This window comes from Copidosoma floridanum, unplaced genomic scaffold (assembly GCF_036245765.1).
Source record: "Copidosoma floridanum isolate Cflo_tuat_1 unplaced genomic scaffold, Cflo_Japanese_pri ptg000009l, whole genome shotgun sequence".
NCBI lineage: Eukaryota > Metazoa > Arthropoda > Insecta > Hymenoptera > Encyrtidae > Copidosoma > Copidosoma floridanum.
Window position 1 is genome coordinate 8,385,238 of NW_028321886.1, and position 26,252 is coordinate 8,411,489.

General features: G+C 43.6%; 5 protein-coding genes across 9 annotated transcripts; 2 read left to right on the top strand and 3 right to left on the bottom strand.

Moving 5' to 3' along the window:
• Positions 1 to 273: 273 nt before the first annotated feature.
• On the bottom strand, positions 274 to 2,725 carry LOC106645877 (TBC1 domain family member 12). Of its 2 annotated transcripts, none has more exons than XM_014361843.2 (2): positions 2,391 to 2,725; positions 274 to 2,274 (listed from the first exon to the last, which is right to left on the bottom strand). In XM_014361843.2, the coding sequence occupies exon 2, from the start codon at positions 2,174 to 2,176 to the stop codon at positions 359 to 361; it is 1,818 nt and encodes a 605-aa protein (XP_014217329.2). In that variant the 5' UTR covers positions 2,177 to 2,274; positions 2,391 to 2,725; the 3' UTR covers positions 274 to 358. The 2 variants fall into 2 exon arrangements, with proteins under 2 accessions (XP_014217329.2, XP_014217330.2); XM_014361844.2 differs by having other exon boundaries at positions 274 to 2,289.
• A 649-nt stretch (positions 2,726 to 3,374) lies between these two features.
• On the top strand, positions 3,375 to 5,844 carry LOC149375261 (uncharacterized). 3 transcript variants are annotated; one of them, XR_016292875.1, is made up of 3 exons: positions 3,375 to 3,583; positions 4,472 to 4,719; positions 5,564 to 5,844. XR_016292875.1 is itself a non-coding variant. In XM_089589654.1 (2 exons), the coding sequence occupies exons 1-2, from the start codon at positions 3,467 to 3,469 to the stop codon at positions 5,663 to 5,665; spliced, it is 219 nt and encodes a 72-aa protein (XP_089445780.1). In that variant the 5' UTR covers positions 3,375 to 3,466; the 3' UTR covers positions 5,666 to 5,844. The 3 variants fall into 3 exon arrangements, 2 of the variants coding, with proteins under 2 accessions (XP_089445780.1, XP_089445781.1); XM_089589654.1 differs by lacking the exon at positions 4,472 to 4,719; XM_089589655.1 differs by lacking the exon at positions 5,564 to 5,844 and having other exon boundaries at positions 4,472 to 4,720.
• A 1,365-nt stretch (positions 5,845 to 7,209) lies between these two features.
• Positions 7,210 to 9,284, bottom strand: LOC106645857 (uncharacterized). The gene is given in 5 exon segments (XM_089589761.1): positions 7,210 to 8,398; positions 8,473 to 8,641; positions 8,783 to 8,872; positions 8,935 to 9,114; positions 9,209 to 9,284. Coding segments are annotated over 5 exon segments (1,704 nt in total).
• A 792-nt stretch (positions 9,285 to 10,076) lies between these two features.
• Positions 10,077 to 12,355, top strand: LOC106645858 (uncharacterized). The gene is given in 4 exon segments (XM_089589763.1): positions 10,077 to 10,332; positions 10,421 to 10,659; positions 11,549 to 11,878; positions 12,079 to 12,355. Coding segments are annotated over 4 exon segments (1,074 nt in total). The 3' UTR covers positions 12,328 to 12,355.
• Positions 12,345 to 26,032, bottom strand: LOC111643594 (uncharacterized). Of its 2 annotated transcripts, XM_089589770.1 has the most exons (6): positions 25,867 to 26,032; positions 20,283 to 20,708; positions 18,281 to 19,095; positions 14,713 to 14,931; positions 13,943 to 14,620; positions 12,345 to 13,480 (listed from the first exon to the last, which is right to left on the bottom strand). In XM_089589770.1, exons 3-6 carry the CDS (start codon positions 19,071 to 19,073, stop codon positions 13,218 to 13,220), a joined length of 1,953 nt encoding a protein of 650 aa, XP_089445896.1. In that variant the 5' UTR covers positions 19,074 to 19,095; positions 20,283 to 20,708; positions 25,867 to 26,032; the 3' UTR covers positions 12,345 to 13,217. The 2 variants fall into 2 exon arrangements, with proteins under 2 accessions (XP_089445896.1, XP_089445897.1); XM_089589771.1 differs by lacking the exon at positions 20,283 to 20,708.
• Between the last annotated feature and the right edge of the window lie 220 nt (positions 26,033 to 26,252).

Consider the following 26,252-nt stretch of genomic DNA (forward strand, 5'->3'; position numbering starts at 1 on the left):
CATTTGTAAAAAATTATCATTAAAACTTAATAGTTGATTAATAAATATAAATCTGAGCTTAATGTAAGCCACAACAATCATTTCATCAAAGCGCGCTGCCTTCAACTACTCATTGATAACAAAGAAAAAAAAATATCAAACAATACAAAAATCATCTTTAAACTAAAGAAAACAATTTCATCTGTCGTCAGTTGATAAAATCGTCAATCGTGCTAAGCTCCAGCTTGATCGAAGCATACAAAAAAAAAAAAATGAAAAAAAATGAAAAAATAAAATAAAATCCTTATCCACTATGGAACTTTCCACGCTACGTACCGTGGAAAAGCAAAAATATAAATAACGAGTGCCCTATACATCCTTACGTGCTGGCCAATATCTGTTCCAGCATTTGCTGGAAGCTGGTCGTCCCAACGGTCGTCGACACCTGGCTAATACTGTTGAACAGCGTGTCCGCCTGAATGTTTTCCGGCAGCCGGGTGAGGAACTGGGCGCCTCGGACAAAGTCCATGTCAAGCAGCTCGTCCTGATACAAATGCAGCACTCCTAGAGCTGTTCTGAACAGAAACTCGTCCCCGTCGCGTAGAAACATGTCCCAGACGCGACAGGCGACGTCGAGAGGCATCGCCTTGGCGTATATCGTGTACAACCAGTCGAGCAGATAGAGATCAGGACTGAGGCCCGCCGCGACAAAGTGGGTGTAAACCTTGGGCAGCTTGTTGGCCAGGGCGTTCGAGTAGGCCTTGTAATAGGCATTCATCTGCCGCTGGTCCAGCGTAAAGGCTGCCAGATGGCAGGGCTGGTTCAGCAAGTTGGCGAAGCAGGTGAACGCGACCGAGGCTTCCATGTTTAGCGACAAGACAGCCCCGATGTAGCTCATGCCCTGAACGTAGCCGATGTCCGGTCGGTAGACCGCATAGGCAGCCAGTACATTCCTGAGATTCTCCGAGAGCGGGCCACCCTCCTGGAAGACGCAGAGGGTCGGGAAGGTCCTCGCCACGTCCAGTCGGATCGCCGCCACGGCCTCGCTGTGCGGTTGAGCGAAGGCTCGGTCGAGGCACAGCGCGTACAGCTGGCTCGTCACGTTGAGACTGTTGCGGATGGCCAGCCGCCAGACTCGGCCTCGGATGCTTGGTGGCAGACCCCGCCACCAGAGATCGCGCACTCGACGCGTCTCCTTGAGCGCGTCAAAACGCGGCAGCACTTGACCGACCCAGACCTGCGAGTCCTCCGCTAGACGCTCCTCTTCGCGGAGTTGTTGCTCCCGTTGCAAGCGTCGCTCTCGTTCCTCGCGTTGCTCGCGTTTTCGTGCTGCTTCGAGGATCGCGTTGTACTGGCGTCTGTGTTCTTCTTCCTCGAGAGCGCTCTTGGCCGGCAAATTGGCAGGTCGACACTGTTGGATGAGAGCGAGGCTGCCGCCGATTTTGTCGGAGTTGCGAGACGGACTGGTGCTCGCCGTGGGCGACTTTTGTGGCTCTGGCTGATCTTTGGTACCGCTTCGCCACGAGAACACGTTTTTTATGAACCCAGAGTTGAGAGCCCAGAGCTTGGATTTGTTGGGAGAAAGGGGAGACTCCTCGTTGCCCAGAAAACTGTGGGAGGCTGAACACTCACTGAGGGAGGACACTGTGCTACTGCAGGAGCGATGCAAACTGCCTGCTGGACTGTTGTTGCCGCTGTTGTTTTGGAGCTCATCTTTGGCAGAACAGGAGTCCACATCTAGCCGTAGGGAGTCGTTGGATTTGGAGGAGTCTCTGTCGTTTGGGCTTTGGGTCTCCTCCAGAGAATATATTTGCTTTGTCGTTGGACTATAAGCCAACGACATGCTTTCGAGTGCCTCATTCAGACTGGTTCCTGCCACTCCCACAGATACCACATTGCCAGCATCGTACCACTTGTTTTCTCTTATGTGTACGCATAATGCCTTGGTTTTGGTTTTAATAGGCACAGGGGCAACGTCACACGCCAGAGCCTCGTCGCTCTCCACGCTGTTGCAGCGTATCGAATCTCCATTCAAAGAAACCAGTTGCTGTTTGCCAATTTTAGCAGTGCCATTGATGTAGTTATTTGCTTTGAATGTACGGGAGAGATGAGCATTGCTGTCTCCCCCGTTCTTAACTGCTTTGGAGACAAGACCCCCACACCCGTTGAGTTGGGGCTGAGTTGGCGGAGACTTCATGGCTACTGTGCTCACCTGATTTTGGTCATCCTGTACCTCCTAAAGAGTTGTTTACTCCAATCTCCTACTCCCTGCAGTCTTCTCTCCATGCTCGATATCTAAAAAATTTCAAGCTGTAAATAATCTTTTGTACACGTGACTGACAGCTGTGTGACAGACGCATACACCAAAACATGCCGTGCAAGAGAACGCAAACTCCGAAATGCAGTCTTACCTCGAGATTTCGTTACATACAAGTAGAAATCAAGATGCGGAAACTGTAACGTCAAACAAACGCTCCACTGCGACAAAAAGTGTCAAACACTGTAGCAAACGTCTGCTGACAGCTGGCTTTGATATGTTTTGTTTATTCGATTTGACGCATGACGTGAGTATATGTCACGCGTGACGTGAGAGTGTCACTGAGTACTGCCAACACTTGAGACGATTTATATTTATTTCATCCACAACTGGCCCCCTTGTCCTCCCCGTCGCATTTTTTATTGCGAAGCGATGATTTTCACGAGATTTAATCTAAAGAGTTTCGCCCCGAGGCTCCGACTGCAGTTATGGGCGAAGCCATTTCTCTCGCGAATAATTCTGGGGGAAATTCCATAGTTTTGTTTTAGATCAGAAATTCCCTACATTAGTTCAAAAAAACTCTTTTGAAATTCAATTCACTTTTTATTGGCTAAAGGCATGATGTCAATTAGCAAGTACTGATTGCACTTTTTTTACATGTAATACCTGTACTTTTGTTGCTAATAAATAGATGTACTTAAACTTATGAAGTTAAGCGTTCAATGAAAATTCCCTATTTTCCGGCGTTTAATGCGATTCCATCGTTGGTAGCATTAAGTCAGCGCCACTTTTAAATTACTAACTAGCCAGAATTATTGTTAAGGTCACTAACTTGTTAATATTAAAAAAAAATTGTATGGTGCAAAATTAAGGAAGAAATCAATTATCAATGAAAATTTGTCACAATGCGAGAACAGTCATTGTTTAAACCAGTTTGTTTTGGGCTTAGTTAATATAATCAATAAACTTTTATAAACATATTGTAGTCAATTAAATTGCAAATACCTATAGTTATCTCATAACTAAAAAAATTTTACAAGTAAACGATTTAAAAAACAATCAAAGAACACACCGAACACCGAGGCTCGCCACGCAAGCGCAGAGCTTAATTTTCTTTCTCTCTCTTTCTGTCTGTCGATCGAATTTCCAGGCGTGCGTAAGCCAGTCGTTCAAGTCTCGAGATCAAGTAGATCAACTGCAGAAAACAAACTCTCAAAGCAAAGTCAAAAAATGTTTGCCCTTCAGAAGATCGCGGGGAACTCGCCCAGGCTCGTTAATGTGATGAGCCAGCAGGTCCGCAAAGAACACATCATCGGCACGAAGCCAAGGAACAAGATCTCTACGCCGGTAAGGATCCCCTTGACTTTCCGTCTGATCTTTATTTTCGTCAATTATGTAACCAGGGCGATTTGTACAAACTCGACCTGACAAACAGGTCAAACGATGCGCCTAAACAACAATGATTACCAAGAGTACTAATAATATTGGTTGAAAATCACATCTATTTTTTTTTTTAATCCAGCTTGATTACAGTGTTTTGCAAAAGCTCGTCTTAGGTTATGTATTGGTAAGAATAATATCGCGCATTATCTGTCATTGTACACTTGCTGGGCTATAAATTCGCTATTGTATACGAGTACAAAAATTGTTATTCAAGTATTTAACGGGTTTTCAATCATTTAATCTCAATTTATTCTAAATTACTTAATGTCTCTGTAAGATATCTCTAATCTAAAAGTCAAAGCCAGAACATTGTGTGTTTCTTTAACTATTGATTATTGTAACTTGAATTACAGCGTACACGTCTATAAATATTTCAACTATTTTTTAATGGTCATGATTTTGAATAAAAAAGGTTTTTACAGTAGTTATTATTTAGCTCATAAATTTCACCAATTCAAGTATTTCATGTTGATCCTAAATTTAATGTCAAATCTCTTAAAGATATATTTAAACAGCTAAATGGGTTTTTAATCTAAAACAAAACTTGCTTATTACAATTAAGACATAGGAAAAAATTTGTTTATACTTGATGCAGAATTGTTATTTAAAAAGATTCTTAAACTAAACAGTTTTGTTGTATCAATATACTTGATACTTGGCAAGCATCTTTAGCATATTATGATAAAATGTTACATGTATTGTTCACAGATAACGATTGAACTGTAGTTCTATTAGAAGTTTTGTGATTGTAGAATATTATTTGTACTCCAGTTAAATTTATTTTTTCAACAGGAAAAAATAGCACATGCAACTTTCATGACATTATGTGTGATGGCTACACCAATATGGGTTATGCTTCATTTTGGTGAATACAAGAATAAAAAGGACTAGATTTCAATAAATTTTCTATATTATCTCTAGTATTTAAAGGATGATCAAAGTATGTTTATACTGGACGTAACTTTTCTGACCTAAAAAAATTAATAAGTAGGCATACAATTTTTTGACCAAAGAGTTTCCTCTATTTTCTCTTATAAAAGGTATTAAAGGTTAAAAGTATTGTAAGATTTAGTGATGCTTGAGCACTTTTACTTATACCATAGCATGAAAATTCAGTTTTAATATCAATGCAGCTTTCAATTTTTTTTTTTTTTTTTTTTTTTTTTTTTTTTAACATAGTCAGGTCATCAGTCTAGATACACACAAATATTTTTTTACACTTGATATAATTCTTGATCAATTACAACTTTTACTTGTTTATATGCTCATCTACTTATAATTTGAATAAGCTTGTTATATCGAGTAATAATTCGGATTACCTACAAGTTTAACTATTCATGTTTGGAAATTATAAATTTTAAAATGGTCAGAGATCAAAGACGATACAACAAAATTCCCTAAAAATTTCTTTGTTCCAGACAATACACCATGTAAATAACTTTTTAAATATAAGTTTGTAAAGATGGTAGCTCACATCCATATCATCTTTTACTCTCAATGCAGAAATCATTAATTATATTGTATCTCCACAGTTTGGTTTTACCCTTTGAGTTTTAATTCCAGATAAAAAAATTATACTTCCCAATTTTGGTTTTCACCCTTGAATTTTATTTTTCAGCAACGAAAGCGTTACACATAACGCCTTGACTTTACACTATTAATTTAATTTGCAAAAACAAAATTCCAACCTTAACAGTTTGGTTTTTCCCCGAAACCCATTATTTTCGGCATTTTGTATTATTTTTTGTGCTGTAAGCCGGTGCCAAAATTGCACACTACTTTAAGCTGACTGCTTAAAGATTCATTGAGTTTTTTTCATGCATTGAGCAAACTCCGCTGAAAAATGTCGTCCGGTTGGTAAAAAATAATTTTTATTTGTTACAGGAAAAAGTATTACACGGGCTATTCTTACTCGCAGTACCATTAATTTTCCCGGCGTGGGCAGCCACGAAATTTAGCGAGTGGTCTAGCAGCACGAAGGAATAAATGGAGTAAAACTAGAAAGGCTTCAATCACATTCTCCTAGCATAAATTTTATTCATCACTTGAATTAATTTTAAGTTGTTTCATCAAGTTTACAAAATTACCTAAAAAACGTTCAGTATACAAAATGTACAGGGAATATCAAGAATGATAACTGTTTGATTAAACGTATTTAAAACCAATTTTTATTCTCCGTCTTGTTTATCACCTTTTCTGTCAAATTTTTCACAAATATCTAAAAATCAATGAATGTAAGAAACGTACATTTCGCCATCAAACTGTTTTTTTGTCAATGCTTACTTGGTAGCAGAGCCTAAAAATAAAAAAAAAGAGATCTCTAAAGTAACAGTACAATAATTTCAAATAGACCACAGGTGCCGTTTGTAGTGCGCAGTCACGCGATGGAAAACAAAAAGTAGATCTATTTTTCGTATCGCATATAAAATACAAATGCTAATTGTCAATCCACATAATTATTGTACGGATGCACCAGTCAGTCTCGTAAATTGCGTTGTTCAACTGGAGGACAATATCAGCACTCGATTGTATATAGGTATACGTATTCTCGTTCGATTTGGTGATGACGTAAATCGAAGGTAAAAATTTAAACCGGATTTCGAAGCTGACGCGTGCTTGCTTTCACTTTACCTTTAGGTCATGCAACTTTCACTCGGTACTAAATCAAGTTCAAGTTTATAAATACCACGCTCGGAAGTAAGATATTCTTCTCTCTGGAGAATGCGCGTAAAAAAAAAAAAAAGAAATATAAATCTTGTTTTTCCTCGGAACGAGATTATTAACGTGTCCCCATCACTCAAAGTCTCTTTCGAAAAAAAAAAAATAAATTCTTTCATATTCAAAGAAGGTTCGAGAAACAAGAGTCAGCGCGATAAATAACAGTTACACGTATGCACGAGGCAACCAGAGAAGAAGAGAAAGCGGCAAAGTGGCACGTTAGAGGGTTAACGTTCTTGTGTACCGACATAACGCACGTTTCTCAAAGAATTGGAAAGCCGCGACAACAATATGTGATGTGCTACTTTTGGTGTAGCCATGCAAAAATGGAGTTCCAAATTAGAAAGGAAATCAAAAGCATCGATGAGCCGAAAATCATCGGGTTTCAAATATCGTTTCTACGTTTGAATTCAAACGGGTCTTTTATTGGTTGCACTTTATGTAGGTCAAAATAAACGTGTGTGTATGAAAAACACCTTGATATTATAAAAAAAAGTTTAATTTTAATTAACAATGACGTATCTTACAAGCGACAAATAAATAAATAAATAAATTACACGCAAATTAAAAGAACACACATGAGAAGGAGCACATACAATAAATAAATAAATAAATAAACAAACAAACAGTCGTGTGCCACTTGTACACCTAGATATTTGCGAATGTGTTGTCGCTTGCACTGCACTCACGTAAAAATATAACGGCTGTACAAAGTAATCCCTATAGCATGTACGTCCTTTTTTTTTTTGTTTTTTTTTGTTTTGTTTCGATGGATCAATCGCAAGAATAATCGTACAAAAAAACAGTGCCATTTAGAATCTCATGACTTTGCTCTGCCTGGCGGACCTCACTGGTCCCACGGTCTCGCTCTCGGGCTGGCGATGCTGCCTCGCGAGCAGCTCGTCGATTTCGTCGCTCTCGTCGTTGTACTCGTCCTCCAGCGACGACTTGTCCGTCTTCTTGACCGCGACCTTTCCACCGTCGACGAGCTTGTTGGTCTTGTTCTTCTCCCCCTCCGACTCTTCCTCCTCGTCGACCAGGGCACTCAGAACCGCGTCCTCCTCCTCCTCGGACTCCTCCTCGTCGTCCTCGTTCGCCTCCGCCTCTGGCTTCTTGTCGTCACCCTCGCTCTGGGGCTCCTCAGCCACGGCGGTCTCCTCTTCCTCCTCGTCGCTGTCGTCGGCTTCGCTGTTGTAGTCGTACTCGTCCTCGTCTTCATCCTCCTCGCCGTGCTGGCCTGGCTTCTTGTCGTCGTTCTTTATGGCGTTGGCGCTCTGGGACGACAGACTGACCTTGTCCTTGTGGGCGACGCTCCCCGGCTTCTTCTTGAGCTTGTTAGCGAGGTGTACCCTCGGGGGGGCCTTCGCGTTGGCTTCCTCGGTGGTGCTGACCTCCTGCACGGTCACGCCCATTTCCGCGCTGGTGGCTTCCTCGCTGTTCGCGTCGCTCGTGGGTTTCAAAGTGGTCGAGTCCGGGGGATACTCGTCGGTCGAGCTAGCGGCTTCGTTATTGTCCTTTTCCGCGTCGAGGTCGCTGGAGCTCGACTGAGCCGGAACGGTAGACACGGCCGAGGCGTCCGTGGTCGGAGCTACGCTGTTGGCTACGACCAGCGGCGTCTCGGTCGACGAAGCGCCCGGCAGGATCGGTATGACGAAGGACGACGGTAGGGTCGTGGTCGTGGTGGTAGTGGTGGCTGGTTTTTTCTTATTTTCCACGTCTTCCTCGCCGGTCAAGATGTCAAATAAATTGGTGAACCCGAGGATGTCGTCGTCGTCGTCGTCCTCGTCCTCCGCGTCCGAGGATACCGCGCTGTTCTCCGGCCGTGCCTTTTGCTCGTCATCGTCGTCGTCTTCGTCCTCCTCTTCCTCCTCGTCCTCTTCGTCGTCGTCGTCGTCGATTGCAAAAAAGTCGTCGTAGTCATCGTCGGAAGAGGAAGGGACCTTCGTTGAGAGCGGAGGCAGTGGCTCGGCAGCTCGAAGTTTGATTCCGTCGGGGCCGAATCTAAACGAAGAATCGTTTTTTCATGGCCAATTGGAGATGAGACGCTTAACGCGCATAAAGATAAAGTCCCATACCTGAAGCAGCTCACGCTCATTCTGGCGTCCGTTTTGCCATTGGTCTTCAACTCGAGCCCGAGACAGGCTTTGAAGTGACTGTTGCTTTCTCTCTTGATCGAGTATATACTGCCGCACACTTTCGTGTACTTGCCCGGCATAGTGGCGCAGACCTGCTTCGGGTTCTTACCTAAATTACATTCATTGGTAACTCATCACAATCGTACAATGTATATGCATACACAGGTCTCGTGACTTTCGTGTTGTTAAAATGGAAAAAAAAAAAAATAAATAAAAATTACAGCGTGTCGTGTATGTATATATACTTTACCGTAAAATATGTTGCTGGACAGTATGCTGTCCCTGAGGCTCAGTTGCATGGCCAGATTGTCGGATTTCAGGTACTGCAGGGACACGCAAGCTGAGAAAAATCAACGAACAAAGCCACATTATTGAAAAATCGGTAAACGCAATGAGCGAGACATGGCGATTCGCCGGACTAACCGGGACTCGGGATCAAGGAAATTTTCAAACTATGGCAGCAATTGCAGATTTTCTCGCTACAGGTGCAGTACTGGTTGACTCTCTCGGCGGCCTGTTTAAAGGACGCGATACCACCGGCGCTCGACTTGCTCCTGCTCTCGATGCCACGGCCGTGACCTTCTGGAACTTAAAAACGGAAGCGCGGGCTCTATACACATGCACGTGTTTCAAACGAATGGGAAGAGAAAGAGGGATGTACAAAAGACACACTTACCGATCACCCGTCCGTAAGCGGCGAAAGCGATGAGCAGAAATATGAGCAAAAGCTCGAGTATCGTCGATAGGCGCATCCTGCCCCGGTGCGTATCGCAAATCGAACAATCGGTATGACAAACTATAGGTGTGCCTACGTGCACGGTACTTAATGGAGGAGAAAAAAAAAAAACTCGCAACGCCCGAGCCTATAATATCACCGATGACCCAGATTCAGGGAGACGATAGGTACGTGTGACCAGTTGAGTCCGTGCGCGCGTTATCTTTGGGGGTCCGGAGTCGACTGAGCCTCGGGCCCGGCCGGTGATGGCTCCTGCTCTCCTTTCGTCCGCTTCCTCGAAACTCTCTTTCTCCAGGAGAGGGAGGAGCAGCAAGTGGTGGTGGCCGTACACGCACCGAGGAAGCGAGCGAGCAGGTAGTGCGTACACATATACATATATTATCCTTTCTACACCTAGAGAATATATACCTAGGTACGTGGAAGCTCTCGAGGAGAAAGTATAGCGGTCGAGTAGCGGGCCCCAAGGTATATATACGTGTATATTAATATATGGGGTGACGGTATGGCGGCGGGGCGCTCATCTCTCCGTAACGGGACAAGGATGGTGGTGGTGGTGGTGGGCCGGGGAGACGAGAGTCGTTGTTGGCTGGGTATCGGGGTCAGCGGGTCAGTGGGACTGCTCTCGGCTGGCTTGGCTCTCGCGGCGCGTCGCACTCCGAGAACGGACTCCGCGGCGTCGAGACTCTCCCGAGAGTGCCTGGCTATATTTTTTTTTACCGACACCGGCAGCGATTCGGGAGATTCGCCCCCCCGCTCGAGAGCGATCGGAGAAAGAAAGAGCGCGCGCGCGCGAGAGAGAGAGAGAGAGATGCAGAACAAGCCGACGAGGGGCCTGATGCTGCTGGTGCTGCTGGCGGTGCAGCTGGTTAATAGCGCCCCCGAGTCCAGCAACAACAAGTGCCTGTGCCAGGCCTCGGGCTGTCTCTGCTGCGTCGAGCTCAACCTTACCAAGTCGCTCGACCTGGGCGGCCCGGCTTGCGTCAACGTGCGCCAACGCGAGCGCAACGTCACCCTCAACCTGAGCTACGCCGACAATCCCGTGCACAACGCAACCATCGACATCGGTAAGCTGTGGATTCTTTTTTTTTTTTTATACTCCAACGCGCAATAATTACTCCCATTTATACGTAACAATGTCCCCTTTTCCCGCAGCCCAGGCGGCCCACAAGCCAACGTGTATCAACATGCTCTTGGATTTCGCCCAGATATGCGCCAAGTTCGACTCCATGAGGGTTGCCAAGTCGGAGGGGAGCTACGACGGCTGTCTGGTGATCGAGCCGGTGCTGCTCGGCATGTCCCACATCACCTACCCCGTGGGATGCTTCAATTTCAACGGCGGTCAGGTGCGACGGATCGAACCTCCTCAGCAGCATCCCTTTGCGTAAGTCTTTGTTGGACGACCCCTCAGAGCAGGGCTTGCTCATTTGCGTACGAACGCTTGGTTGTCCATCACCGACTCCCATTAGTACGACATTTACACGATATTTTATCGTCACTGCAGCTCTCGTCGCTACTTTGTTTTTTTTTTTTTTTTTACTATTTACTTTATTCTATATATTAGTGATGGTGCAAAAGTATAACGATACAAAAAGAAAAAAAGGAGATTTTGTCGTGCCGCGTGACGATTTCACTGTGGTTGAAAAGAAAAGAAAAAAAACACTGGATTGAGTGCCATTCGGAGACAGTCCGTGAAATAGATGTTTTTCGGAACAGCGCCGCTGTTTATTATAACGATCGCGCCGTAGATATTTATTTTACAGTATTTTACGGACAATCCCGATGGCCACGATTTCACTTTACCGCGCGGTGACAATGGCCGGTTCTTTGTGCTATGAGCGTGTACAATATACACGTTAATCGTCATCAACAGCAGTGGGTCTCGGTGTCAAATCGTCAACTTGATACATACATACACACCACGGGTTTACGAGAACGCACGCACCCGAAATGGCATACTCAATCCGTGACGGCTGTCCGGTGTTCCACTTTCACTGCGCGCTCTCGCGTGGCAGCCGATTATAAAAACCGGTCAAGTCGGTGCTACTTAATCGCGATGGAATCACTCCCACGATTACGATCATTCCTTTTTCTTTTCTTCTTCTTTCCCCCTTTCCGAGTGAGATCGTTGTAGAAAACTTTGGCATTTTAATTCAATTAAGCGACGCGCCGATTTGTGAAAAATAACATTTGCTGGTACATGTCGAGGGGACGATCGGTATAATGATTTGTATCTACTACTTGACAAAACTAGAGCTAACAATGATTCGCAGAACGGAAGAGGAGAATAAACGGCCAGCAGAGCAAGGTCATCCTCAGGAGGAAGAGGAGGACGAGGACGAGGAGGACGAGGAGGAGACGGGCTTAAACACCGACGAGTTGATAGCAGCGGTGTCGGCGAGTGCCGAGCAGGGCATAGCAATGTTGTCGCAGTGGCTGGCCCAGAGCCTCTCCCCGAGGCTCAACGTCACGAGTATGCTCAGCAACCACGCCAACAGCGGTCCCGAGGCTACGGCCGCCAACGGCGAATCCGACAAATTGGAGCGCCCGACTAACGCGCCCGCCACGAGCAGCAGACACGGACGCACCATAACGGTCTTGGGCGAAAGCGAGGCAAGTGCATAGGAAACTTTTCTTTTTCTTCTTCTCTTCTGTCGATCGTTATACCTATCTGATCGTTTGCTCGCCTTTTCTTCGTGCTTCGATGTCGTTATGCGCTATTTTCCAGATTATATTTCTTATTGCTTGTTCCAAGGGTATAATTTTACACGTGGAGCAATCACCATCTCCAATGTCGTTTTGTTTGATAGCAGGACAAAAACGAGGAAAGGTTTAAGCAGTTGCTCAGCGCTCAGGACAACATACTCAAGGAGTCGGCAACGATTGGAAAACCCCCGCGTGGCTATAAAACGGCTTTTCTCTACTCGCAACCGGATACCACCGAATTGCGCGTTCCCAATAACGAAGCTATCATTTCTCTGGAAAATCTAGCCGTCGTACCTTCGGATTCGAGAAGAGGTGGTAGAGCTTACAACATACATCAACACATCAATGAAGTATAAGGCGTGTTTGTTTCTTTATTTATTTATTTTTTTTATTATTTATACGATTATTCGTTCTCCTTTGTTTATTTATTTGCTTTTTTCATTTCCACTCACCGGTACTTCATATATAACGTATAATATTATTGGTCATTTCCTTTTTTGTCGTGAAAAAAAAAAAACTTTTTGTTTTATTTTGTCCAAGTATTCGTTTACAAAATTTTTCGACTCTTAAAATTACATTTTGTTTGTATAGGTCTCCATTATCCGTATTATTTTTATTTATACAATGACAATCAACTTCAAATTCCTTGCATGATTGGTTTTATTGTAAAGTGGACTAGACACTACCTATATGTTTTTGTTTTAATAAATAAAAAAAAAAAAAATTGTAAATTTCCTTGCGTTTATATGTACGCACGAATGTAGTTTATATTATTTTTACATTTTGAAGTTAACTTTTGTATATATTTATATAAAATATGCGAGTTAGTAAAAATATTTTTGGATTTTATCTTTGGGTGAATAATAATGATGATATATATATATATCTATCCGATTCATAAATAATTACCTCTAGTTTATCGGTAAATATACAAACTACGAAGTACAAAAATATTTAAATTTATGTATTTAGATATGCAACAAAATGTATGATTCTATTAACATAAATAGTTTAAGGCCTCTATCTTTTTTTCATGGTTCTCTCTCTGTCTCTCTCTCATCTAACGCTTTTGATTGACAGCCCAATAGTTCCTCTTAACGAACTATGACCAAAGCAATTCATTGTCGATTAGAAAAAAACGTGGGATAATCCCTTATGATCCGCCTCCATGAGAAAGAAAAACTACACGATACCGTTAGTACAATGTGTAACTTGAACGAATGTGTCATTGGTAATGCGTGTTTGGTTAATGGTTCGATGGGGATCTGGCCTCGTTTTTGCCAAGTGATGGCGCCGAATTCAAGGCGCTCGCCGTTACTGCCTCAGCTGCTGATGACGATGCTGCTGACGATGCCAGGCCTTTTCGCTTTTGCCTGCCAGCAGCGGTGTTAACGCGCCTTCCTATGTGAAGTACTACGTCGCCGGTTTTCACGGCCTTAAACTCGGCTATTGCCTCGGCGTGAGTCATGCCATGCAAGGGTTTCGAGTTGATTGACAAAATTTCATCTCCTGTAAACGATTAAACGTTTATTCTTCGTAATGATGTAAAATATGGGCAGCAATTACTCTAGTTGGTGCTGATTAAGCTTTATTTATATGTACACCTAACACAAAATGATAAATGGCTACTGAGGAGTAGTTTTTCACGAAGAATAAATTAAATTACCAGTGAGACTAAAAAAAAAAAAAAAAAAACATTTTATTTGTTTCCTCACACGGGATGTTTTAAAATAAACGAAAAAAATCCTGATAGTTCGGATTTAAAATTCTGATATAATCGTCCAATGACTCGAATGAGTTTGCAAATCAGTCGGATCTAGTGATTTATTCGATCGTTCCGTAAAAAAAACTGAAATTCCAAAATAATGAGGACGAGGAAGTTATGTGCGAATGAATTGTTGATCAAACTTTGACGAATCGGCTTTTTACGTGCGACCAAGAGGAACAAGAAAAAAAAAGAAAGATAATCACCTTCCTTGACTGTGCCGAGATCCGCAGCTTGTCCATTGGGAAAGATCGTTTTGACGTAAATGCCCATGTTGCCGCGAGGACTGTCAATGCCCCCGACGATGCTGAAGCCAAGGCCCTTGTATCCAGGTCTCTTGAGAAACCTGGCGGTCAAAATCGTGAAGGAGCCGGCCTTGTTGCCGGGCCTCGGCAGCGTGCAGAACCTCAAGTCCTCGACGTCTTCGACCTCCGAGTCCGAGTTGAGACCCTCGTCGGCTTCCTGCGTCGCCCCCTCCTCCCAGCGCTTCGACTCCCCGCAGCTCGACAGGCTCGATATGTTGACAGCGCTCCGGCTACAAACCGGCTTCTTCGTCGCCGTCGTCGTCGTCGTCGTCGTTCTCGCTAACGTCGTCGTCGTTGGCGCGTTCGTCGCGGTCGTGCCGTTCGCGGGCGATCGATCGGCTCGGCTGCGCCGTTGCGTCGAGGAATCACTCTGGCTCTTCTGTCGGCGCAAATTGGATATGTTGACCCGCGGAATGTGATAGTTGAGGCTCTCCTGCGACGAGCTCACAGGATTCGGCACGTAAAAATTCGAGCCGTTCTCCGCGACGCTCAGCGCCTTCCGCCTGCGGATACCCGCGTTTATCTGGCTGAACTTGTTGCGCAAGGCGTTCTGGATGTCCGTCAGGGCCTTGCCTGTATCTGAAATCGGTCGCGTCGATTAATCAAACTAGTACGAGCTACGCGATATCGGCAAGCGACCGGTATCCCTATAGTCACCAATTTTCACGCACTTGGAAGCCTGAGCGAGGTGCTCTGCCGTATTTTCCTTGTGTGCGAAGTCCCAGGGGCACAGGAGGAAGAGGCCACCGCCGCAGCCGGCGCCGGGGACACTTCTCTACTAGTCGGGGTCGAGTTGGCGTTGCGCCTGCCTGACGAGAACTGCCGCACGACGCTCGCGCGCTTCAGCTTCCTCCATCGCTGGCTGATGCTTGCGTTCCACGATTTCAGATCTGCAACAAATTACATACACACGTATTATGGCTACAACGCAAGAGAAGAAGAAGAAGAAGAAGAAGAAGATATGGAGAGGATCGGTAAGTATAAAAGTACAGTTGATCATGGAGTCCATGTTGTTGGTGCTCAGCGACGGAAAAAAAGAAGCCGGAGACAATAGTGGTGCGTCATTGTGGGAGCCGGGAGAGTCGGTAAGCGACTCTACGTAGGTATATTATGTGCACGGGCGATGGGGAACGAAAAAGTGGGCGCGTCAGAGGCAGAACTTGGAGAGCTTGTACTCGTCGGGCTGCAGGTGCATCTGGAGCTCGAACCTGAGGAGCTCGGCGTAGACGTAGATGAAGCCGAGGACGAAGGCGAGCATCCTAAGCCGTGGATTTTAACGTACACGCGCGAAGCCCTCGTACCGATATCTCGCGCCGCGAGGCTTGGCGCACTGGCGCGACTCGCGGCCAGTGGGTAACAAGCTGTGATTCAATCCACGCCGGCGGACGGGGACTATATTGGGGGGTGGGGGGCAAAGAGAGACTCGAGCGAGTCTACGAAAAAGCTCCGCGTTGTACGAGTTTTCCGAAAAGAAAAAACATTTTCTTTGTGGCGCGCGCGCGCGTCTTAAGGTGGGGCCAAACTCGGAAAAAGCTTTGTATAACATTCGGGACGAAACGTTTTGCGGTAGTGTGTAGCGCCGTTCACGAATTTTCCCACATAAATACCACGAGGGACGGATAAAAATCTCTCCTCTCGTTCCAGAGGTGCGCCGGGAACAAAATTTTTTAGCGTAACAACTCGCCAGAGTGTACCGCGGCTCGTACACACTGGAGTACATATGTATATATACACGTGGTATAGCGAAGGATGAGAGTATTATAAGCAAGTCTGCATGTACGAGACACACGCGCTTGGAATTGGTATTGTAAGAGGCCTGCGCCAGCAAAAAAAAAAAAAAAAAAAGAAGCGAGGCGACGTCGGCTCTTTCCGCTCTCACGGGATAATATGCGCCGGCTTCTTGATATCCATTGTATCGTGCATTAATGGTGTGCGTGTGTAAGTATTGTATTTAAAATCGTACCGGCCACTTGTTATCACAAGTATACGTATAATGTACACGTTGGATGTAAAAATAGAGCAGCGATTTGGTACGCTTCAACTTTGGTGTTTTCAATATATAAAAAAAAAAAAAAAAAAAAAAAAAAAAAAAAAAAAAAAAAAACAGTTATCTCATCACCGTCTCGTACTGATTGATCATTCACCATAAAAATAGTTCCACGTACTGTCGTTCTCAAGTAAACAAGATTTTTCTCGATCCCAACCGTGCGTGGGTGCATAACACATAATACGTGAAACGGCTGCAGTAAGATTATACACATATGCGGGCTCGAGACACGCTTGCCTCCCTCGATTATAAGCCCTGCGTGTATATACTTATACCGCGGCTCTGAATAATCTAGCTGACTCGGGAGCGCGCGTTGACCTTTCATACTCTCGCTCTCTTTCTGCCGGAGACCGCAGTGGTTCGCAACCTTTTGGGAATAATCAATCGCTACATGTATATGTATATATGTGTGTGTGTGTAACACATCGAGGCAGAAAGAGAGAGACTTGTCACTCGGGCAGGGGGACAAAGTCGAAAGAGGTCCGAGTACACATGGAGGAATGATAAGGATGTTTTGTTTTTTTTTCTTATTTTTTGTTTTTTTTTTATAGATGCAGGCTGGCATATGGTGAAACTCAAGGGGGAAAACAATGCAAGCGATTGTCGATACCCGATTTGTCCGCACTGCACGGGCTAACTACATTTATTTTTGTACAACAAAACACAATACGTAGTTATACATGTGTAACGATATTTAACTTTTTTTTTTTTTTTTTTTTTTTTTTTTCTTATCGCGGGTGTACGTAAACTGTATACGTTAATACATATATATACATATACGTAACGAAGATCGGATTATTTCATTCATCGCGCTTATTGTGCGGTTGGATTTTCTTAGAAGCGAGTAAATATATACAAGTTACAGGCATTTCCTTTTCAAACTATAACGTGATTTTTTTTGTTTTATCAAAGAAGTAAGTATATAATATATTGTTGTTTTTCAAATAGACGGTGTATCCGAGATTCGAAGCTTTTTATCTTTCAAACTTTAATTTGTTTTATCGGAACGATAGTACAGCCGCAAGTCCCTTGTTGTCAAAGTGTATATATATATATTATGTACATGGCACACGTTATCTGTGAAGCCTCGCTCGGTTTTTCTCTTCTCAATTCATGCAAGTAATAATAAACAATGAAAAGCGCTATCCTTCGTTAATATTATGCGCACTGGTGATCGGAGAGCGTCGCCGTCTAATTTCGGACGCGATAAGTTAAAGTTTCACAAGCACGCACTGTTTTCGTTTCGGCTGCCTCTGCCGGGGATATAATATTATACTCACTGCACTCGGTGGACAAAAAAAATAAATAGAAAATCACGATCCAACGGAACACTCGTACAATATTTGTACGCTTAAAGGGAAGATCGTTGTACAATTTGTTACAAAGGTATGTATGTATACTTGTAGCGCGCACCGGCATTACAACACTCGCGTGTACATTTACAAGTTAACAAGAGTGAAAAGTTACCGATTTTTGAACACTCGAGGAGAACTTTTTTTTTGTACCTTTCGATTCCTCCCGATTCGGAGCATCGCAAAGAAACATATTCCTGCGGCAGACTGCAGGATGCTTGTAAGTAAGTATACGTATACGAACGGAGAAAGAAGAGGGCAGAACTGGCAGAAGAGCGCGCGGACGTGTATCGGCGCGGGTATATGCGTCAGCGCGAGCAGCGGCGCAAAGCCGACGCAGACGACACGGATGACGAGAGACTCTCTCTCTCTCTCTCTCTTCCCGAGCCATCTTTCTCTCTCCGACGGCCCGATATGTGTGGCACGATGAACGGAAAAAAAAGAGAAGAGAGAGAGAAAGAGAAAAAACAGGGAAGAAGAAGCCGCTTTTGCGTGCCTCTGTCTGACTATACACGCAGCAGAGAATATTTTTATACTCGTGCGGGTGTACTTATGTGTATACGTACAATTGCGTGCTTGGCCCCATGAACGAGCTCACAAAACTAGATTTGTCTTCTCTCCCTCGTGTTTGTATACATAATAACCACTTTGACACTAACATGGAGAAAATAATAGACCCACGGTGATGCAACTACGGAGTATCGTCCATATCGACGCGGTCACGGTCGATCAAAAAAACGTATTTAAAACGCTAAAATGTTACAAAATGAGAGAGATGTGCCGCGGGTAATTATAACAGCACGGGGTACCGCGTCTATATACTCAAATATGTACACTCACCGGTGCTACTGGTGCTGGTAGGTTTCTCCTCGAGGTCGAAGAGCACGTGATCGTTGGTTACAGTGTCGGTCCTGCCGTTGGCTCTACTACGGGCCAGCTCGTCGGCCCTGAGCTCGCCCAGCTGGCGCTCCGACTCCCTGAGTAACTCGGCCAGCGCGTCGGGCACCGACTTTGCCGAATCCGAGACCTCGGGATGCCCAACCACCCGCGAATCCCTGTCCCCTTGCTCCTCCAGCTCTGATTTTCGCCGCTTGCTCCTCCGCCGCCTACGCACCGGAGCCTGGGGCTGTCGCTCCTCTGGTCCCTCCTCCCGGTCACCGGTGACGGACCTTCCCCTCTCCGAAGCGCCACCATCGCCGTTCCCCGCCGTCGTCATCTTGGCCTGCAAGCCGGCGAGGCTCTCCAGGTCGCGCAGGTCCGCCAGCATGCTGCAGTGGCCCGGTCTCGAAGTTCTGTGCTGCTGGTCCGGTCTCGAGGGTGGCTTGCCGTTGGTGGCCTCGGACCGCCGGCTCTGGGACCTTCCGGTGCCATTGTTGGGGGGCGGCCGGTGAGCGTGGAACGCGGTGATCCGCTTGAGGTTTTCGATGTCACGCTGGCGGGCGAGCCGGCGCTCCTCGAGCTGCCGGGCGTAGAGCTGCTGGATCTCGGGGTGTCTCTGCTGATGATGGGGATCCGCGTTGGTGTACATGGCGCCGCGACTCGAGCCCCGCAGCGCCGTCATACGTAGGAGCCGCGGCGTGTCCGGTGGCTCGTCCGTCTGCAGGCTGCCCCGCTTAACGCTCTGGTGGACCATTGTGGCCGTTGCTGCTCGGCATCTGGAAAAACACGTCATTCGTTCAATACGATGCGTTGTATGGACGGAGCGCGTTTGGTTATTATTATCTTGTAACTTTTGTATTTCTATATTATACGCGTGAGTACGGATTGCACGTTAATATATGTATACGCTCTGGTGTCTATCTGATTGCCGTTGCGCCAATAACTCTCGGGCGAAACGATTGTGGGCGTTTTTCCCGTGTCTCGGATCTCTTGCGACACTCGATATCGCCCACAGTGCCATTTAGCATATACGCGCTCTTACTTTTGCCTTTCAACCGTAAAAACGCATATGGTTTTCTCTCTCTCTCTCTTATATTTTAGTTATAAATATATGTTTAGTGCTTGCAAGCACAAGTAGATTGCTCATTTATTTTGAGCCTTGTATAATGCTTAGGCTATTAAGGACCCTGAGTCCTTAGCCTTAAATAAATTTAATCTTTAATCTCTCGTTTCTCTTTGTATAATATATGTATACACATCTTTTCCTTCGACTTGGAATAAAAGTTACCATCATTGTTATTATTATTATTAATGGGTGTTATTCTCGGCCAAGACAGATGATTCAATGAATCGCGTTGCGTGTGCTTATAGGATTATATACTTTAGCAGAATAGAAAGAGAAAAAAAAGGAAGGAAGGAAGGATCGCAATCTTTCAAGATTACAAGGGTTACGTCACCGATCGATTGCGTGGATGCCGATGCTTTAAGCCATCAAGCCGATCAATCTCGACACGGGAACATTTCTTTTTTCTTTTTTTTTTTTTTTTTTTTTTTATATCTTTACGATTTAATAATTTCAACCGTGTTTACTCTTGCCCGCGTATCACGTTCCTGTAAATAAGAACCCATCGGCTGGACATACAAATGAAATTTCAATTAAATAACGTTATTATCGTAACAATCGGTTATCGCCTGAATACTTGTTTTAATTACTTTCACGTTATCTGCCGATAATACACCGAGAACTGTATTCTGTGTACCAAAGCGTACGTCGTGATGCGTTGTTTTTTTTTTTTTGTTCCGGGGGCGCGAGTTCTCTTCGTGTATTAGGTACTTATCCGATGGTTCGAAAATAACTCGAAAGCCCGTGCGTGTTAGATATATAGGCGCACGAATTCCACAAAGAAGGAGCGCGAGGGGATGGAGCGCGGGCCCTTAAACTTCCTTCTATATTTACACTTACCTTTTTCCGGCTCGATGCCTCGGTTACGCTGCCAGAGGTATATATTAAGTACGGCAGCACAAGCAAGTAGGTATATATGTGATGGGTATATTATATCGCGAGCTGATGCGCACACGTTTTGTCATCCGGCGAAAGCTCGACTGATGCAGCGGCGGCGACTCGTGCGTTAATGGGATGTGCCTATACCATTATACCGTGTAAGGTACAACTTGTGTATGTTTCTCCTCTGCTCGGCCTTGGCTCCATATATATATATCTACTGCCTACTATACAATGATATACTCGCGAGTTGCTCTTGGTGCGCGAACAGGACAAAGTAAAAGTCCATTCTTCGTGGATTACTTCACCTTCTCCCCACAATAGCCGTGTGCCGTGTGTACCTCTATTTCCATGTCATTGGTTACTTTGCCGGTTGCAGGATGTCATCTGAAAAAAGTCGAACGCGACGTCTGATAAATATATATACGGTATCCGGACGGATGCGTCGTTAACGCGGCAAGGATCGTTCGAGTACCGTAAGCGCGCCTCGACGCACCATATATACCTACTATACGCCGTAATCGCTCGTTAACCGTTAAAAGCGACTTTATGATCACGCGCGCGCCTTTTGCCGATCTTTTTTGCCGCCCGTATAGGTACTCAATACATTTATACGTGCGGTGCCGAATGAATAATCAAAATGTGTATATGCACACGTGCGGGTACACGTCGCCCGTAACCATCAGGAACTATTATTTAATAACGTACCGTGAACCGTGTACCTATACGAGGGCAATGGTAGTTCGGTGTAGACGCGATGCGCGCACTTGCGCGTCCAACCGAGCACTATATACTTTTAACTTCGGTAACTTCGCGCGAGGCAGGATGTATATGACTTACAAAAGGAGCGCGCGGTACCTATACTTATACTTACCTACTTGTGTGTAGTATATTGCATGGTATTTGGTATAGTGTTGTTGTATGTGGTGGTAAACACCTGAAGACTTTGCTATTTCCTTTGCACTCTGGTATACAATGTAATAAGTATACATGTATGAGTACCGATTCGGAATATCTTCTGCAGTTGACGAGAACGACGAGCAACGACTGACTCTGCGCTCGCGTGTAGACTGTTCGATACTAGAGGCAAGGTGTACAAACCTACTTGCTTATTCTTCGGAGCTTTCGTTCGAGGCGCGCGCGCGCGCGTGTGCTGATGAGGTGAGGTGCTATTTTGTATATGAATATCGTTGTAACATGTACTTGCCGGGTGTGTGCGCTTACTTGCAAGACCAAAGGTGGGGGGCAGGTTCGCGAGCTTTTGTGCTTTCTTTTTGCCATTTATACTTATGGTTAAGCTTTTTCGATTGTCGAGAACGTTATGGGTCGGTTTTGATCGTTTGATCCACGTGTGGTAACGTCAATTTCGGAGTGAATGAAAAAATGTGCCCGTACATACGTTTACGGCTTTTTATGTATATTTTGGGCTAATGTATATCCACGTACGTATATTGATACCATCACGGGAATCACTCGGCAGTGAGGTCTAGTTTATCCCCATCTTCTTCCCTATTATAAGAAGAAACACTATACAGGAGAAAGCACGTAATACATAGCCAGCAGAGCTCTTGTACCGAGCGAATGATGATTTTTTTTGGGCTCCCATACAATTATATATAATTTTCAATAATCCATACTATAGCCTGCAGCAGTGAGTACACCGCCACCGTGGGACCAGTGACTTGTTTATCAAAATGTAATGCAATTCAAGGCTCAATTTTTTGCCAATGTAAATGTACGTCTAGTGATGATGAATATTTGTCTCTCCCCTTCCCTATAAATAATATAATTACTCTTATACCCGAATGGTCGGTATGCGAATTTTCGTGAAACCAAATCCGTGTAAGGCAAATTATACACATTTGCGTGCCCATACGAGGGAAAGGAATAATCCTTGCACGAGTCATCGAATATTTTTGTATCTCCTTTAAAAAGTATCTACACCACGTATGTATGTAAAATGTGTCCCGAGACGTTATTATTTTTTTTTTTTGCCCCCGGTGGATTTCAAAATTCAACCAGGCCCGATTCGAGATCGTTATCGTTAACGTGTTCGGTTACTCTTTTTGACCACCGAAAACCTTGTGTGTTATGTGTCTAATACAGTGGCGAGACTTGCTACTAAATTCACGGAAAATTCTTGTCCGTTTTACTTGTCCCGATGAATAACTTGTCAACGAGCAATATGGGATATAGATTTACGCGGACAGGAACTGAATAAAGTGTACAACGCGCCTCATTGCGAAACCTACACAGGTTGTCACCAGCGACAAACTATCACGCGTATAAATAAAAAAAAAGTGGCGGATGTAGAGGAGAAAACTTGATTTTCTCTCTCGAGGGCGTGTGGAAATGAAAAAAAAAAAAAAAAAAAAAAAGTGTAAAATATTGTTACGTGTGTACGTATGTATATAGTTGCGAGCAGTTATCTATGTTAATGCTTGCGGTACTTATATACGTGGTTACGCCTCCTGCCGTGCCTGCATCCGTGCACACACACACACACACACACGAGTAGATACAATATTATAATATAGGTAGGTACATTTTACTTTTGTGCAGGGATGGTGCTTAATGGCCAGCATATTGGCGTCCTATTCTTAAATGCTGCTCGCGTCAGCAGTTGTTATTTTTCTTTTTATTTTGACGACGATTCCATTAGCCCCCCGTCAATTTTGTACGCGGACTGATAATGAAACATGTATAGGTTGAAAAAAAAAAAAAAATAAATAACGGTCCGTTGATTTAAAAATAATGTGTACATGGGTACCGATGGGCCGTGTGCTTATGGGCCATTCGTATGAGAGAGCACATCAATCCGCCTCGTGCACAAAGTGTATACGCGTGGGCGTTGTTACGTGGCACCAAATAAAGCGTCTTTGGTAATCAATGGCACATCATTCATTGTATTTTTGCATATATATATATGGTCTGTCGATCCTGCGGTAGGCACATAATCAATTTATACGTAAAAAGTATATGTACAATCACTACACGTGCGGAAAATATACGGTTTATATGACAAGTATAAATAAACCTTTTTTTTTTCTCGTAATTGTTAACTAACATCATCCATAATTAAAGGATCACGGCAGTTTGTGGTAGCGTGTAACTAACATTACCATTAAAATAATAATTGGACACATGATTGATTTCCCAAGCAATGGCTTTGATGGTTATAAACTTTGGTGGACAAAACAAGCGTCTAGTGCAAAAGACAACGAAATACCGTGTTATCGTACATTTAGCCTTGCGGATGGAAAAAGACAAAGCGAGGACTGTAAACGAGAGCAAATAATAAAAATCCTTGGATCGAATCGGCTTATCGCTTCGTCTTTGGGCGACAATGTTCGACACAAGTTATTGTGAGACCTTTTTTTTTAAGGATCCGCGCAGCCGTGGTTGACGTTTTACTACGAAATGATCGTAGTTAATAATTTCAAATAAAGCATTCTGTGATTGAAAAAAAAAAAATTCGTACCGAATGACGCTGATTTCAGTTCGTTTTTCGTACATATAATATAGTGTAAAAGTTTATCAAACACGGCCCGTCAAGCAGGCACGCTTTAATTTATTATTTCACCATTTAACGACCCGTTGTACGCAAAGAGATTGCATTTTCTTTTTTTTTTTTTTTTTTTTCAAAGCTATTTTTCATAGGAAGCATACACTTGCACACCCACAAAATATACATATATATATATCAAGTTGCACACTTCACCTCCGAGTATTCACCTCGCGATTATACACACCACTCGGGTGTAGGAGCTGAGAGAGCGTGATTGTTCTTCCTAATGAGCAAAGGGTTATTTCCCTCTGTTTTTCAGGTCCGTTTCAGACGCGGAGGCGCGCGGAGCGGAAATTCAAAGCGCGTGCTCAGGGTGTTGGGGCCTGTTAGGTGTGGAAGTTATATTACGCGCGATGGAAAGGATAGGCGATTAGTTGTGTGCGAGAAGAAACGGAGCCAATTCGCGTGTACATGTATACTTGTATAGGCACATCGCGTGTACGCAATATATAAATATACACGAGCACGTACTTCTTTGTTTAGAAAAAAAAAAAAAACTATAAAAAATAAATTTGCCTCGGACAAATGGTCCCCGGAGAACAAAGTGCACTTTTCGTTACAGGATAGGTTCACATATATATATAGGTACTTTGCATTGTCCTCGGCATGTTGCGTTTGCTGAGCTTTAACAAAAAATGTTAATGTGTAACTTTCAGGAGATTTACGTGTTTGAAGGACGATGGGATTTCATTCCCTCGTCTTGTGGGTCGTACTTACTTGTTACGGTGGTTTAATTTTATTCGCGTGAAAATTGCAATGAAAACAACAACTCCGTTTCGTGCACAATACAGTTAAATAAGTGTTTACGGTTGAAAACATTGTACGCGTATACACGTACCTCTGTTTTCATGTGCACGTAGATTCGTGATTCTCGTATAGAAATCAATGCCTTCTTGTTATGAAATGTATTTATAATTTGCATGATAATGAGACTGTGAGGTGTAAGCAAGCTCATTTTAATAATGTATATATATATATATAATATACCCGAGGGCATTCAATTTATAATGTATTACATGGGCAGCTTGTTCATCTCGTCTCGATTCGAACAGGAATATAATTATTGTGTAAGACGCGTGTCGCATCCTCCTCTTTCTTTCTTTTTCTTTTCCATTAAGACTTTTTTCTTCGCTATATGGTAAAACGTTGTGAAATATTTATACGTACACCTCGTTGTTTAAATAAAACATTTTTTCCAGTACATAATACGTGGTTTTCATACAAAGTACAAGATTCGTTTTAAAATAACGAGCTTGTAAAAAAATGATAATGGCCATTAATGAAAGATCAAGCGCTTAGTTTACGCTTTGGTAATATGTGTATGAATAATAAAATTGTACTGTTTGGAAAGGACTCGGGGCCGGGTAACCGATTTTTACACAATCGCTAGAAACGAGTAAAAGGCCAGCGTACCAAAAATAAATGTGACAAGATAAACTTGATATTTACGTCAAATAAAAAAGTGTAAAAAAAATAGACAAAATAATATATTCAAAACCAGCTCCACTCTTCCCTGTACATATATGTGTATTTATGTTCACGTGTAGGTATAACAACATCTGTATAAGTGTGTACTGTATAGCTATATGGATAATGGATACATGGACACAAAGCGTATAATAACACAATGGAATGTGCGCGCTGCATGCGTTTACTGACTCGCAGAGAGAGAGAGAGTTCAGTTTGCGGGCTTCAATTTGTAATTTTCAGTCATCAATGTACTTATTACTTATTATTACCTAAGTATATAGCTTTTACATACATGTACAGGGGGGAGTAGCATATTTATACTAGAGAAAATAAGATACCGAGAAAAAAACTCTACATGTGATCACAGCTATACTCATGTGAGAAATATTATATGTACACCGACATAATTTTTATTTTTTTTATTTACAAGCATTAAAAAAATAGTGATTTTTAAAAACAAATTGTACTTAAAATTAATAAGCATACAGCCAGGTATTGTGTGCTTACCTTGATTTGAGCCACGCCACCAACAGTCCAGAATATCAACCGTATTTTCAAATTTTCACTGTACTAGCGTAGCTCCGTTCTGTCAATTTTTCTCCATGAAAAATTATCGTTATTATAACTATTTGTTTTAGTAGATAGAGGTACTAGTAAATCTGATTTATGCATCTAAACCAGTTGAACTTTTGAACCAAAGACCTTAATTTACATTACGAGAATTCATTGTGTCCCGCAAACTCTTTCATCGCTTCACTTTTTTCTTTTCCCCTAAAACTGATGCACATTAGCTGCTGCAACTGATGCTGCGAGAGAGAGAGCAGCTGCAGCACTCCCGTTCACTGTTGCCGTTTACGTTGCTCTGGTTGCTCCGAAACTCCGAAATAAAAACT